General features: G+C 38.4%; 1 protein-coding gene across 1 annotated transcript in view; it reads right to left on the bottom strand.

Annotated features, from left to right (window-relative positions):
• The window catches only part of ppp1r37 (protein phosphatase 1, regulatory subunit 37), a 54,948-nt gene that overhangs the window by 26,378 nt on the left and 12,061 nt on the right, over positions 1–16,509 (bottom strand). The window contains exons 2-4 of the mRNA XM_063492714.1: positions 5,998–6,095; positions 324–369; positions 42–142 (exon numbers count right to left, since the gene is read on the bottom strand). Coding sequence (XP_063348784.1) covers positions 42–142; positions 324–369; positions 5,998–6,095 — 245 coding nt within the window. The remainder of the gene's footprint in view (positions 1–41; positions 143–323; positions 370–5,997; positions 6,096–16,509) is intronic.

Raw genomic sequence — 16,509 nt, forward strand, 5'->3', positions numbered from 1 at the left:
GATGAGAAAAGGGGGAGAAGCAGATATTTAAAGCATCTTACATCTTCATCCAGGTTGGTTTGCTCCAGGTCCACCAATTTAAACTGGACCCTCTTCAAAATCTCTTCCAGAGACTCGCATGCCTTGTAGTCCAGCTTTTCACCTAAAATATATCCACATACACTTGGTCAATTAACCATTCAGCCATGCAGTATTAGATGCTGTTTATAAATTAAAGTTAGAAAAACTGCAATTACTGTTTTCCACATGTTACACTGTTAATTGTACTGTATCGTTTGTGACTGTTGTAGTGGGGTTTTTGTTTTTTTTGGTCTGGTACTTACCTTTTAAATCTAAGCACTCATTTCGCTGTGTCAGGTCTTTCAGTTCCTACAGAAACAAAAACAAGTAGTGTCAGGAAGGGTTTCCCCATTGAAGCAATCTTTTCTTTTCACATGTTCAAGTCTTCACGTGATTCAGCAGGCAGTTCACGAAATGGCAGACAACACATAAATCAAGACAAACAATTGCTGCTAAAAAAAGCATCTGCAGCATACATTAGCTCCAGGCTCCCTTAGAGTATTTGTCTTCTGGTTTTGTTTTAGGATGCACTGAAAGGGAATGCTGAGTCACCCCCAATGATGACAACTTCGGCTGTATGGGATAGTGTGTTACAGAAAGTGTTACAGTTAATACAAAGTCTTGCAACATGGATGGGAACTGAGTCCCAAAGTAAAAACCTAAAGGCATGTAAAAGTGAAACTAAACTCTAAACCCAAATGATTCATTTGGAAACTACAAATCACTGAAAAACTGACACATACACCCACAAAATGTAGAAACAAGCAATATTTCCTGTATCAGTGCCAGTTAACGGCCTGTTTGAGGGCACGAGACGATCATGAGTTTGTCTGTGTGAGTTGGTAGAAACGTTTGTATTCACAGTTAAACGGGCCACAGCATCAAATGATCTTTTAAAACCAAACATGCTAGTGACTTAAAGGTGAAAACTTTTACCTCTTGCGCCAGTAGAAGACCTAACCACCCACAGAAACATTAAAAACATACAGGGTGCTGCCCTCAACACTATGTACAGGCAAATCCCCCCTCTCCGGTTGACTGCCCAACCAATTCAGCATGAACTTCATAACCCCGGCCCTCCTGTCTCACTGTCATTACTAATGTGTATTGCTGAAGGTGATCACACTGGTTTATTTGTATTGGGAATTCATTGCCTAACATATAAATTATGAGTTCCCTAACACACACACAAATATCACATGACAATTGCTCAAAATATTGCACTATTAATACAAGCAGCAGGAAATGCAGTGAAATTAAATAATGCTGGAGAGCTGAGAGTCACTGAGCTGTGACATAAAAGTAAATGTATTGATAAATGTCACATTATCATTAGTTTTAATATCTTTTAGCACCCATAAGATGTTGACTATATAAACACAGGCAGGCAAACATTTCTGGCAGTTTAACAGCAAGCACATTTTCACTAACAATTAACATGAGCACCTGTCAGTGAGAGTGATTTCAGCAGTGCAAATTCCTTTCAGGCAGAATTGCCAGAACCAAAAATAGTGCATGACGCAGAGTGTGCCTCTGCACGAGTGGTTGCATGGGTGTGCATCTTTGTGTCGTGGGAAGACTATATCACGCCATGTTTCAGTTTAACATCTTGTTCGTTAAATGCTTTTACTCTTGCTTTACAGTCCCCACAAGCCATCTATTCCATAGATCACACAGTCACCTAGTATAAGGATTTTCTGCCCAATATCAAGAGAGATATATAGCATCCAAGTACTCATAGCCAAAATACCGAGGTGATGTATGACAAAATCCTCCACTTTTTTCCTATTAAATATGACTGTTACAAGGTCCTTGTTGTGTAGTACACACTGGTAACATCATTCCACAAAAACAATCAAATAAACAGTAATACTTGTCAATCAAGTTTTGCCAATTAAAGTAAGGACAAACAATTAAACTGAACATTTAGCATGTAGTCTAACAGTGAAGAATTGATTTTAATGACTAATCTTTCCACACAATTTCTCTTCACTGAGGTTAAATGTATATTTAAAGATATACTAACATTTTATTAGTTTATGCAAGGTGTCCATTATTTGCACCTTGCAACTATTTTAATTATCCACAGAGAGTAGTCTATAAACTTATTAAATTATAAAAGAAATTACCCATATATGCCCCATCATGTGATATTTTCAGAGTTTATATCACTCCAGTTTACAGTTATATGGTCAGAAAGATGACGTGATACCAAAGTGGCCGGATCTATTCCCCGATTTGGGATAAAGCTGCTTCCACAGCACATGCAGATGTACAAGCGGTGCAGAACATTTTGCAGAGAATTTCCTGGAGTTCTTGTGGATTGTGAGATCCTCATTTCAGACACCTATGCATACATAAGAAGCAAGCGTGCATGATGGCTACATGTAAGACACTGTGCTCTTCAAGGAACTGCAGCAGCAGAAATGTGACACAAGGCTACGTATCCAGGTTTTAACAGTGTGGTCAGAGTTAATGCAGTAACAGGCATTCAGCATATAGCTGCTTAATGGTGACACCCCCCCCCCCCCCCCCCCCCAAAAAAAAAAAAAAACCCACCTCAAAACTACATAAACAACTAGCCTGAAATTCACACAAAAGTGCATGAAGTAGGGCCAATGGAAAAGTGCCACGTGTACTTAAACTTAATAAAGAAAGCCTTAAGAGTGAATGAGGAAAAACAGTAAACGACTAATCATCTCTTGCTAACCCCCTCCTCTTACTGGCCAAACATCTGGTATGTTTATGGGCAGCTAAGGGTGACTAAGCAGAAATGAGAAGAGAAGGGCAGGAGTGGACTAACAGCGGTGGAGAAGTACAGTGGGAGGGCAGACATGAGCAATCAAAATACGAGTGGAGGGAGATGAGGCACTTCTGTGATGACGAGACATCCCCGTACTGTCAACCAGTCAGCCAGTGGAAATGTACCCAGACTAAAAGACTAAGTGGAGCTCACAGAGGCAGCTTAGCACATTGACGTGCATTTCCACAAGTAACTGTAATGTTAGCCTGGCCTCTTTCAGCTGACCAGACATGTGATGAGCCCCTTGAATCACAAATGTGTTTCCATCTTGAGACCAACTTTCCTTCAACTTCATCACTCTCACAAACCAGCAGGTACAAATGTGCAAATACTTGAGAGGCCCACTGAAGGGTTTACAGTTTATGTTCTACAGTAACTGAACAAACAGAAGTAAGTGCTAATTCTCTGCTGCTGCCAACTCCCATCTCCTGTTAGTCTGATAATAAGGGAGTTGGCTTGGTGATGAGATGCTCCTACAGAAATAAAAAGTGGGAGACAGGTACTTAATAATAATATAAACACAGTTCTAAAGTATTACAATTATCAGACCCACTATTACATTTCCACTGATGACTGGGGCCTTTATCTAAACAGAAGAAAGTCAATATAAGAGACAGGCCATTACTTGTACAAACAATTATCCCTTCTGACGCATTTGCATGAGACACACTGAACTGTCACTATTGGTAGAAAACATTTTAGAACAGTAGTATAAGTTTTCCTCCTGTAATACAATAGAAACAATTAAATGCACAGCTTTCTCTCTTGATGCAGGACAATTCAACCTCACCTCATTTGTCATTAAATTACACCAAAATAAGGATCTTTACACTTTAAGTATATATTAAGTATAACAAATATGTGTCCATTTTTCAATATCAGGTTTCCAGCATAATCATCATTAAGACTGATTTACCAACGTAAAGTTATGCGTGTCTTCTTAACAAAGAGGTTTGTAAAAAATTGATTTTCTTTTTGATTTTCTCTGCATGCGTGTGTACTAACTCACATACAAAGGCACAAGGTTGGCAAACTATAAAAACTAACAGCCTCGAGGCTTCCCCACTGGATCTGAAGAACTGCTTATATTAGAGGGATTATGAGACACATGACTGAGCAGGCTAACCCACAGGAGAAGGCCAAAAAACACCCGCGTGCCTGACGGGAGTAACAACCACTCTTACGGAAAAAACCCTATATCTACAGGATACCATCACAGCACTTGTCCAAAGTCATGCAATGAAGGATCACACCATGCCCTCAAACCACATTAACAGGCCTTTGAAGTGTTTTCATGACAAAAACAAAAACCTTCAGGATGTAATTTTTGGAACAAAATTTTGTTTGACCTCACAAAAGGATTTTTGGGTGCCGTCCAAATGTTTAACTGTTGGATGTTTGTCCACCTCTTGGTTGTTGAGTGGAGCCCAGAGCTGCCATAATTTGAACAGTTTCAGTTGTTGTATAGTATACATGTCCTGTATCCTTCTTATTGAACAGTCCTTTGGCTAATGGTTTCACAGTATTTCTCAAAGAATTAGTTCCTAGGGAAACCTGAGCTGGGATTGTGCGAGCTGGTCAGCAGCAACTGACCTTTCAAAATAAGAGTACTGGGACTGTTCATTATATCTGGATGGTTTGGTTCTCTTTCATAAACAATGAAATAAAAGAAAAATAAACACTGCAGCTTGACAAGGCAAAATGCATTAAAAAAATTAATATTGTATACCAAGGCGATAGCTAAAAATAATACCGATTAAAAGTTTCATAAATCTGTGAATAAAAATATCATACATTAAACTAAAGTTCTCGACATCTAAGCTTTAAATAACACAAAATACCTGAGCAGCTTGAATTAAAGATGATATGAAAAACAAGGATAACAGAAGTAAGGAAAAAAATGTATACAAATCCCCCAAAAATTAACATTATCAGTATTAAAAAAACAAAACAATAACAACAACAATTCTGATTGAATCTATGCTTTGTTATACATGACACCAACATGATTTTGTATTTTTGGGTGGATTTCTTTTAGGTGGCAACAACTTTTTTTTCTCCACATATTTATGCAGAGACCTTTCATGGTTAGCACTAACATTGAACCATTGCTCATAAAGCAATTACCATCTAAAAAGCAGCAATATCTACAGTAACAGTGAGAAGGAGGATTGGCCACATTAAACTGAGCTTAAAAATGATGGAGAAAGCGGCAGTTCTGTGGTTGCAATGGTTTTATTGCATGTCAAGACATTTAGGACCAAGGTCCACAGGAGGCCAATATGGTTGTTATTAACAAAAAATAAATAAATAAATATAACAAAATAAAACATTCATTATGTTATTATGTGCAGTTGAAAACTGGAAGAATTATTAAGTGTTTTTCCTCCTCTAGGTAAATTAACATTTGTGGGAAGCTCATCCTGTTTTTTGCCCAGAACACAACTACTATATGGATCAAAATAATGAGCCAAGACAATTTGTTGCTGCTGTTCATACCCACAGTGTTTGTATTTAACTTTTCAGTTAAAAATATTGCTCTTGTTTCTTCATACTAAACTGGATTGTTAGCTAGTAACATTAAGTATTAAAACCACCTCTATGAAAAATGCATAGATACACAGCTAAATAAGCCGAGAGCTTGAAAGCTCCTAATGTTGCACAGACAGTAGACCGCATCTGGTTAGCTGATACACTGCAACTATATCTGTATGTAGAGACACCATTGTAAACAAAGGACCTGCGTCACACACAGGTTAGTCACATTGCCGTTATCCCTATGGGCATAGGCTCAGTCGGTTACAACACTCTCAGTCGATCTACTGAAATCGACTGAGACTGAAATGGGGATGTTCAAATGGTAGTTTCAACCTCTAAGCCCTAAAAGTCTCAAGGTGGACAGGGCTTTGTAATTTATCACCCTTCCTGTGGCATTATTTTTATAACTTTGTCACTAAAAAATAACTTTTTTTCCCCCAACAACAGACAAAAAATCCAAAGCTTGTGCAATACAGTCTTTAAAACAAAAAAACAAACAAACAAAAAAAGACTTTATCACTAGTGGGCTGGCAACATCACGGACTTAATCTGTCAGTTGTGTGTCAACTGTGTTTTTGTATTATGTTGAGCCTTACCTGTATCTGTTTCAGCACTTTGGGTATAGGTTTACAGCTGAGTTTTTGACAGGCTTGTTTATAGGATGAGAGGATCTCCTCCACCGTCACATTCTGAGCTGCAAAACAGAATACAGTCAAAAAGGTTAGGGTCGCTTTTATTGGTATGTTTCTTCATACATAGTTCTTGAAATTGAAGTGAATCAAAAACTCACTGCACTGAATGTGGCTCATGTTTGTGGGGCAAAAAAAGATTCTCCAGACATAGTGTCAGCATTTATATTAGAAGGCTTAAAAAAAAATAAAAAAAAAAGTCCAACATTGAATTTCATGCACACAGCTTTCTGGGCAAAAATGCCATTTTGATGTCATAGGAGATTGGCCAGACTGCTTTGTTGAGTTGAGAGGAATGTCACAGTGACTCAAATAACAACTTGTTACAAGCACGGTATGCAGAAAAGTATCTCTGAATGCACAACATATCAAAGTAAAAATGCGCTACAGCTGCAGAAGACCTCACTGGCGACCTAGTTAAGATTCTGCTTTGTATTAATTAACAATTCAGGCTGCTGCTGGTGGCAGTAGCAAAGGAACATTGTTAAAATGCAACAGTCTGAGTATTGTTATGTCATTCATTTCTAATCATAGTGTACCCATCTTCTAATATTTGCTTTCACCAGGATAATGCACCATGTTACAAAGTTCAAACCATCTCAAACTCTTGTCTTGAAAATGGCAATGTTGTACTCAAATGGCCTCTGCAGACCCCATTTCTAAGTCCAATAGAGCACCTTTGAAATGTGGTTGAATCGGAGATTCACATCATGGATGTGCAGATGACAAATTTGCAGCAAGTGTAATGCTTTCATGTCAATCTGGAACAAAATCTTTGTGGAATGTTTTTAGCCTCCTTTTGATCTATGCCACAAGAATTAACCCAGTACTAGCAAGCTGTAACTACTGGTCAGTAAGTGCAAAGCACTAACAAATGGCCGAATCTTCTTTGATCCATCAGAACAACTCAGGACTCTCCATGACTCAAAAAAAATGAACATAATAAAATCTAAGACACAGAGACTTAGAAAATATTCTTTTTTCATGTGAGCTGTTTGTGTTTCTGCCTTAGGGAGCACTCTCTTGACAGAGAGAATCAGAGATTGCAACCCCTTTAAGTACTCCCCTACTTAAGTCAGCAAAAAGGAGGTATTGTTCTTGGTCTGCGTGTGGGTCAGCCGCCGTTGCCATCCCAGACGGTTGTGGGGGCTAACTCCAGTCAGATGACTGGGCAGCATTCAAACCCGCTGTTCCGCCTGAGAGACTCAGCAGAGAAATGAAGTGAAGCACTTATGCAAAAGAAGAATACAGAAAAGTACTAATAGAACGTGAGATGAAAAACAGAGTGTATAGAAGGAGGTTTGAAAGATCAGAACAGTAAATTACATTGGCAGAAAAACAATGACATCCATTCTATTTCCAACCAGTGTATCTACCCTGCAGAAAGCAAAGCTGTAACACACTGGCTGTTCTGTCTGTCTCTGTGTGTGTTATTGACTTTTGCTGCCGTCAGCATTTTGATTTGTCTTGCCAAGGTGAGAACTTGTCCACTTCACTGTTGGCTCCATCTCTAATCTCCTTCATCTCACACAATGTCCCCCATCACTTTAACTTACACCCTCTCAAATTCATTAATCACACCTGACGGAAAGGCTTCAAGCACCAGGAGTATTTAACAAGCTACAGTTCCACACACCAACACAAATCCCTAGCCTAATGAGGACACACACATGATCTTTCTCTTCATATTTAGCTAAAACACAAAGCAAAGATGAAATCCAGCACAAAGAGACTTCAGCCATCGCCACAGTGATTTGACTTTAGAAACATGAAGAGGTAGAAACGAACTGCTCATCACTCTCTTTGTTACCTGTGAAAGATCAGAGTCTGGATGCTGCGCTGGGGTTGGCATTCATTCAGCTTTAACATCACTCTGGGTTCTTGGCTAGCTTAGTGTTAACATGCGGTCTATGTAGGTGCTTGCAAAGAGCCCAAATTGTGTTAGCAGTATAAACTGGTTGTTTCTGTCCTCAATATAGTTTGCACTTTATCACTGTGCCCTTTTGTGTAATAAAAATAAAACTAATGTCCATATCAACGATGTGGGCTGTGCCACTATTTACCTTCTCCAACACATACAGAAATCAGCTGATTGTCATGTAAGTGGAACCGATAAACAGGATTGATAGGCAAGCAGACTAACAATTCCAAGGAATTGAACTACTGGGAACTGTGAAAGGCCAGTGACAGGTGATGTGAGATTTGTGTAATTTTAATGCAGAATTACTTGCACAACATTTCCAATAGGACACATTAATCAGCTTGTTTGTCATCCAAGAGCTATTATAATTTTCAGACTACTTAGTATTTTAAAATTTGTTTTTAGATAATATCATTTTACACATCTCATTATAATATTTCACTGGGTATATGAATTGTCTTTTCAGCAGTATTTCAGCATCCATTCTAAATACTTTTAGCACCTGCAACATGAATGCAAAAGCAGGCATACAATCCAATCCAAATGACAGAAGTTGATTTGTCAGTGCGTTATTATTTTTAGTAATTCCTAAGTAAATCAAATGGCGTAATTATAAATAATCTGCGTCATAGATGCAAAGAAAGTAGTGTAAGTAGTTAAATGATTTTTGGTCCAGAAAAGCACAAATCTGCTCAAGTACTCTGCGTCAGACAAAAAACACAACAACAAAAAAACATAAATCACGTCACAATTTTGTTAACATTATTTTGTTTTATAATCGTCGGCCACTGGCAAACTGCATGCACCAGCCTTGAACGGTTAACCATAAAAGGTCAAAAACTAGCAATTTCGTTGACTGTGTATTCTCTTTAGTCACGTTAAAAGAAAACAAACAAAAAAAAGAAGTAAACAACAAAAAGCTGAACTGCCAGTGTTCAGTGTTCAGCTATGGATGCGCATGTTTCACCGACTAAACAATTGAAGCTTATTAAGTTATCCCCACTGGTTGGCACCAACAACACTAGCTGGTTACAATAAGCATTATTTTACTCCGATTTCCAACAGCTGTTAACTCTGGAGTTATGTGGGAACCTTCATTAGCTTTGGTTCCAGCCTGGACAGCTCATGAAGAACTGCAGCCCCAACAGACAATAGCCCCTTCTCTGCTCTCAGGGGTCCAACAAATATGAATCACTGTTGAAGCAGCAAGGAAAAGAGCCCTCATCTGGCTTCAGAAGTGCACGTTTGTTGACAAGTTGACCGTCTTAAATGTCGGCCTTTAAGATGGGGATGGGAGCTTCAGTCCTGCTGAAGTCATGTGCCCTCAAAAAAGAATTAATTCTAATTACTGCTGTAAAATATAGCCACCAACCACACTCTCCACTAGACTGCTGTTAAAAACTGACTAGAGCCCATGACTGGATGAGGATGCCCTTTCATTACAGTCCTGTCTTCACTTCAGTCATAATAGTACTCCATCCAAATCTTGATACTTCTGTAAAGCTGTATCTGGATATTCGACGACTCTATTTTTCATCTCATTCAACATTTTTAACTCAAATTTAGCAATTATTTCATTTCAGCTCAAAATATTCAGTTATCAGCATTCACACTGCAGTTTCTTCAGAAAATGCATTTTCTAGTTTACATTTGTGCTTCACCTACAGAAAGTATCAGGATCTGAATTTGTTAATTCCTCCTGGATGTCACTTCCACCACTGTGTAAGAAAGCAGTCTTGTAAATTTCTACAGTACATTATGTGCGCTCCAATGAACACTGTGTCCTTGGAAAAGAGTTATTGTGCAGAGTCGCAGTGGAGCAAGTGTGTGTAAACATTTCCTGAGGGAAGGTGGGGTCTGAGGGTAGAGAGGGTCTCATGCTTACTACTAGTGCTGGGCGATATGGAAAAAATATTTATCACGATATGAATTATTTTATATCACGATAACGATATATATCACGATATACCACCTGACCTGTGGTCATCTGGAAAGTATGCAGTCTTTAAACAGCGAGTGGAGAGGGTGCAGTCTTTGTTTTGAATTACTGTAAAGCATGTCGCAAATCCGGGTGCACGTAAAGCAGCACCATGTTGCAAAACCACAAGACAGAGTTTCTTTGCGAAAAATATCATTTTTTAATACTTTATTTTCTCTTGTTAAGAGTATGTATAGTGAGAAGACAACACTAATATATTTGCACAGGCTATTTAACCCTTTAAGACCTACCATAGAACCAAGTCCGCCAGAGCTTATCTTTACATTTATTTATTTTGAGTGTCTTCTTAGTTTTATTTTTGAGACACACAATTTTTTATATACTACAGGAAAAATAAAAATAAATAAATGCAAATTTGCAAAAACACAGCATGTGCATCAAAATAAACTATTTACAACAGTGTAATTTGACTTCTAAGCATCCCAGAAACGATACAGAAGAACATAAAGTCAAACATGACTTTTAAAAACACCAACATAGGCTTTGAAGCTTAAAAAACTACATTTTCCGCGAAAATGACGTCACTTCCGGTTTTGGGCAGGTAATGGCGGACATGCGAGAGTTCGGGCTGACTTATATACAAACTAGGAAGTGTTATGAACAGCTGATTGGATCGGCAAAGCCTGTTTCTGGAATATTATGTTTTTGTTGCTGGAAGTGCTTTTTATGCAATTTTTGCAAAGCTATATGTGGAAGAAAACCGTGACCTAGGGCAAGCTAATGGAATAAGATGTAAGTACAACTCTTACGGTTTCATATGCAAAAAAACCCATTATTGCGCTACCTTACGTGGTTACAGTTCTACAGGGATTTAAAAATAGTTAGGCAAAACGGAGTGTGCCTGCTCCGACCGGTTGTAAAGGGTTAATGATATATTTTATGTAATAATTTGTAAAATTCGGGCTAGAAACGATAGAAACGATAGAAGACAAATGGCACGATAGACACTTTTCTATCGTCCACACGATATATATCGTCATATCGCCCAGCACTACTTACTACATAGTATTTTCACACATTCATTAGAGACAGAGAAGGGATGAGAGAGATTGAGATAATTTAGCACTAGTGTACAAAATAAAAAAGAAAGTTGTGCAAGGAGATTTACATCAAACACCTCAAAAACAAGCAAACAGACAAGAAAAGTACACAAAAACTTAAAAGGAAATACATAAGCAATAACACAAAGAGACAAATGCAGAAGAGACATTTGAGTATCAGAGCTACAGCTGTTGCCTCTGTTTCTGCATGCCGTGGTCTTTATTTTATAGCACTCCCTCCAGTGCTGCTGGTACATGTATGGAGGGAGTGGTGATGAGGAGGTGCACAGGAATAAGAAGTAGGGAGGGGAAAGGACTGCTCCAAACAACATCGTTGGAAGCCAGATTAAAAGTTACTGGTATGCAGAAGTTAATGGTGGGCAAAGAACAAAACACACACACGAGGGGAAAAGCACACAAACAATAAGAGAAATGCTCTCCGTGTCTAGAAACACAGCAAAAACAAAAATGCATACAAATAAGGAAAAACATGTGAAAACAAGTGCTCCCGGATACTGTGTGGGAGCAATGGACTTCATTAGATAAGCAAGAACATTACAGATAGACAAGCACAAACTTGTTTTGACCCTTAAAAAAACATTTTGTTAAATGTGCATACTGTATCAAGTATGCACAGTCGTGTGTTGATTTCCCAGTTCAACGCCCGACTGGCTGGACCTTTGCTGCATGTCATTGCTCTGTTTCCTAATATTTCCAATCCATTTCCACCTTGAATACAAATTAAAAAATTACTATGCAGCATTTATCTAGATCCTGGGAATAGAGCAGGGCAATATGACCAAAAATATTTATCACGATATACATTTAAAAAATTTGCGATAACAATATAACTGACGATATAATTGACAATATAATTGACACTAGACAAAATACTTTACAACTCCACAACTTTATTAGTGCAAAAAAAACAAACAAACCCATCCATGTATTTTCACTTAAACAAGCGGCTGTTTTTTTTTTTATGTGCATTAAAGTTATATAAAAATTTTACAGTGCAAATGCAAATTCCTTGCTGAAAGTTTAACCAAAAGGCATTTCCAGTGGAAACTGGCCGACACATCCTCAGCATAACCATGTATAATATCCACAAAACTTAAAAAGAGGTTATACACACACAATACGGTAATATTATGTTGAAGCACAGTACGTATCACTCCGCGAGGCTCCAGCCTACGATAGCCGTAATGCTCCGACAATCCATCAAGCGGTGCGGCTTCGTAGCTTAGCAAAGTCGTACTAAAGCATTTGACAGATTTTCGAGCGCCGTGTGCCAAATAAAATTGTTTCGAGGTCAGTAAACACAACCAGAATTCATACATAAGGCACACGGGATTATAAGGGGCACTGTCGATTTTCAGAAAAATCAAAGGATTGATTTTAAGTGTGCTGTATTTTCCAAAAAACACGGTAATAACGACGGCCTGCTAGCATGCTCTACCAAAAATAGTGCTTTGTTGTGTATCTGACGGACGAAAGCTAAACCAGTTCCACACCACTGAAGTTGCAGCATTTTTACAAACCAATTCTGATTCATCTGTTTCATTCAACAATCCGCTCTCGCCCTCCTCATTCTCCGTCGCCGCCATGCTTTTTCCGCCATGTGCGTATGAAAACAAAGACACTGCACATGCGCGTTTTACCCATATTATATCGCGATATTTCATTTTCTTATCATTGCCCAACATTATACCGGTATTACCGTGAACGGTATAATATGGCCCAGCACTACCTGGGAATTCTAATATTCTGTTTAAACCCTTGCTGAAATGGTGGTTATCTCAGCAGCTAACAGATCCAAAGATGATAGATGAGGGGCAAAGACATTTAGCTACCTTGATATTTCAGGTTTCAAGACAGGACAGAGAAATGATCTCTGCTCTGACTTAGCAAATCTGCTCAACCAAGCAATCAAGCAGCACGTCCCTCACACTTAATCACTGATTGCTGCCATAGATAAGGTTGTGAGCAAAATCAAAGGGAAAAAAAAGCACCCAGGTTACTAACTAATATCAACAGAGGTGAATTAAAAGCTGCAGGATTTATGATTAAAAAAATGTCGTGCTATAAAAGACAAGGCTGCGGGTAGAGATTTACTCCTTATTAAACATGGTGAACACCATCATCAACATCAAGTAGGAGTAAAGAAAAGCCAAATATATCCTCTACAGAATTTGGTCACTGATGTTTACAAGATGACATGTAAGCCATCTTTTAAAAAACTTTTACTCTCAAATTATTTTCTTTATTTCTAATCGTCACACGGATGCTTATCCCAAGACATAATTTAAACTGAACCAGATGTAGTCAACAGGAAATGAATCCAAACCAGTTGACCTCTTTTGTTAAATAAGTTCATGATAATGTGGTTCCTTAGGGCATACCACTGTTAAAGCCAAGTGCAACACCAGTATGCCAAAAATATACAGGGAATTCAGCTTTATCTTTACCAAGTTCTTCAATAAACTGTCTGTTTTGACAAAGCAATACAGCTGAATGCTTAAGCTAGTGTGGAAGAGCAGAGTACAACATCCCTATCCCCCTACTCCCCTAACCAATAAGTCATTATAGTCTCAATCACTAAATTCAGGCCCTCTGTTAAGTGTCATGGTTGGCATTTTGGAGATTAGGACATTGTCAACAAGACCTGAAGGCTTAAAAAAAGCTTTTTGGGTCCATTGTGTTGCTGCTAATTGACAGCTGAGGTTGACAGTTTAGTCTGCTCCTGCTTTCTCCTGGTGCTAGACTTGCTCTGTCTCAGGCTTTCAACACATTTGTTTGAGTAAACAGTGATTTCTGTGATCCAGACAAGCCATTCTACCGTGCTTGTCAGTAATTTAAAAAAAAAAACTGACAGGAAATTATCACAGTATTTAGGTAAGGTTAATGTTTGCACTTGATTACAACAACTGCCTTTTTTTAGTACAAAGTAACCAGAATAAGTTCTGCCCTGTTACTTCTGTTCTACAGTGCACAGCCAGCAGGGTATCTTGGAACAAGAAAAACTGCAGGAAATTCTAAATCAATTGCTTAACCTGAACAACTGGAAGAATTGCAACAGGTACAGGCACAGAACTCTCTAGAGGGAGAGTACACCACTTAGATGAATTCAAAGCCTTCTTCACTCAGGCACTGAATGTGAGGACTATTCAATAACAAAAACCTGCTACTTCACTTCCACACCTCAACTGTCTTGGAGCTACAAACAACAAAGGAAGAGCAGACAATTTTCAGAGCCGGCACTTCAAATAACATACTTGAGGCACAAGGAATTATTTTGCCCTCAGTATACTGCAATTTAATGCAACTACAAAAACATCCATTACTTTTAAACTCAGTTAAAAAAAAATCTAGCAACTTTCGATTCAAGCTTCAGGCAACTGAAACCTCAACCAGCATGCGATAGGAAGGGTTTCCTTGGTACAGGTTACCAGTCAATAAGCTAGTACATTCAAAACACAAAGTTTAGCCACCTTTCTACTGATGAGAGAGACTCACAAGCCCTTTTCACAAGTCTTGGCAATATCTTTTTTGTATTTTTTTTAAACTACATGTGCAACACCATGAAAGTCTCCCAGAAATAAGGAGAATTTTATTGATACTACCCCTAGTACTCTTTTTGTGATTGCTTATAAAGGTTTTTAGCATGAAGTCAAACATTTTCCTAATTTCTAAGTCTGAAAACATTTCTTTACAATCTAGACTTGCACAACTCCAAAACTTGCAAAACTTATTAATTACTTTAACTGATTTCCATGAGAGTTTTGAAGTGGAAAAATATGAGTGTCTCGACAAAATGTTTACATAATCTGCCTTTTTATTGTTGCTAACTTCGTGTATTTTTGTGGCCCTTAAGCAACTTTTTTTCTGAAAACAAAGAAACTACTGACTACTGTTTTTGAGACATGTGTGTACAAGATGGACATACCTTCGGTGTCTGAAAAGTTAAGCCAAGGCAAAAGTGCCTTAAGCTTGAATTTTTGTCTAATGGCCAGCAAGGCATGACTGAACTGGTTGCAAAAGGAAGTCCAGTTGTATGTAGGCCTACAGGAAAATGACCTCCCTTCTTCTGGAAACTTAAAACTCAGGAATCAAGGACAACCCAGGTTAATCTTTAGGGCAGGCCTACATATGAATGGCTTTACTATATTTAAACTCAAATGAGGGCCTGAAGAACAGTTACACATAACAGACCCTGTATAAAAGAGCACGACCCCAAAAGAGCTGTTTGCACAAGCGCAGTTTGGTGGTTTGTTACCGACCACACTGTGCAACATGTGAAACAAAAAATAAAGGCATCCTGCTGCTTCTAACTGTTTTCCGCCAGTCTCCTCAACTTACACAACTCAAACCAGACACATTTTTCTTCACCAAGTCACATCTAGTGCACATCCAATTTCTGTTACTTGTCAGCCTCCTGCAACTTAAGTATGAAAACTTATCAGAAATTACATCATTATTAATAAATGCAGCATCTAAAAATACAGGAGATCTATTCTCATTTGTAGCTGCACAACATAACATTGCTGCAGTCAAAGCCTCTACCACCACCCACAAAAGGTCAGAACGGATCGACCCACAGAGAGCCCACAATATGAGCGTGGGCTTTAGTACCAGACTTAGTTTGAGCTACTCTTACTGGGACAAATGAACAACCTGAATAACTATCATGAACATGGCATGCTATTATATAAGACGTAAACCAAGAATTTTTAATTTCTTTCCACGCAGAGCAGCTGTGTTTCTAAGGCAAGGTGAGAAGCTTTTTGTTACACCAGATAAAGGAATAGTTCACTTACATAAGGAACATCCAATACAATAACTGATGTTATCAATTACAGCTACCTCTGGTCGAGAGAGAAATCAGCCAGATTTAAGAGCTCTCATTTTTTTTTGCAGTTTATTTTCTGTCTGATCAACAAATCTCTGATAAATTGTTCATGTTTCTTACTGGCCATCTTGCAATTACAAGAAGAGTCTGTTTCACTCTTACAGCTGTATGCATCTCGTCTGCTGCATAGGACTGTGATGAGTGTGAGGTTAAGAATTTATAGGGGACTTAGAGCTCTGATAATTTCTTTCCCATGTATTCACACCTGGACAGCCACTGTACAAGCCCTACAGACAGTGCATTTGGTGTTGTAAAATGAGCTGGGTAATTAATGGCCGTCCCATTCTTCAAGCTTTTGGACAGACCTTACTAATTTCACGTGAAGCTGTGTAAAATCACTTGATGTTGAAGCCAAGCCTTGAGTGCCTGCACACACATGTAATTATCATCTTTTAATACGATTAAAAGGCTTTCTCACCTACTTAGAAGCAGCTGTCGTATAAAAGTCCTGACTAACATAATGCAACAATCATACAAAGTAATCCAATTATTGACTTTACTGCACATTCTTTAACAAAATGTTGGTTCAGAGCCAATGCAACCTGCACAT

This window comes from Pelmatolapia mariae, linkage group LG14 (assembly GCF_036321145.2).
Source record: "Pelmatolapia mariae isolate MD_Pm_ZW linkage group LG14, Pm_UMD_F_2, whole genome shotgun sequence".
Lineage (NCBI taxonomy): Eukaryota > Metazoa > Chordata > Actinopteri > Cichliformes > Cichlidae > Pelmatolapia > Pelmatolapia mariae.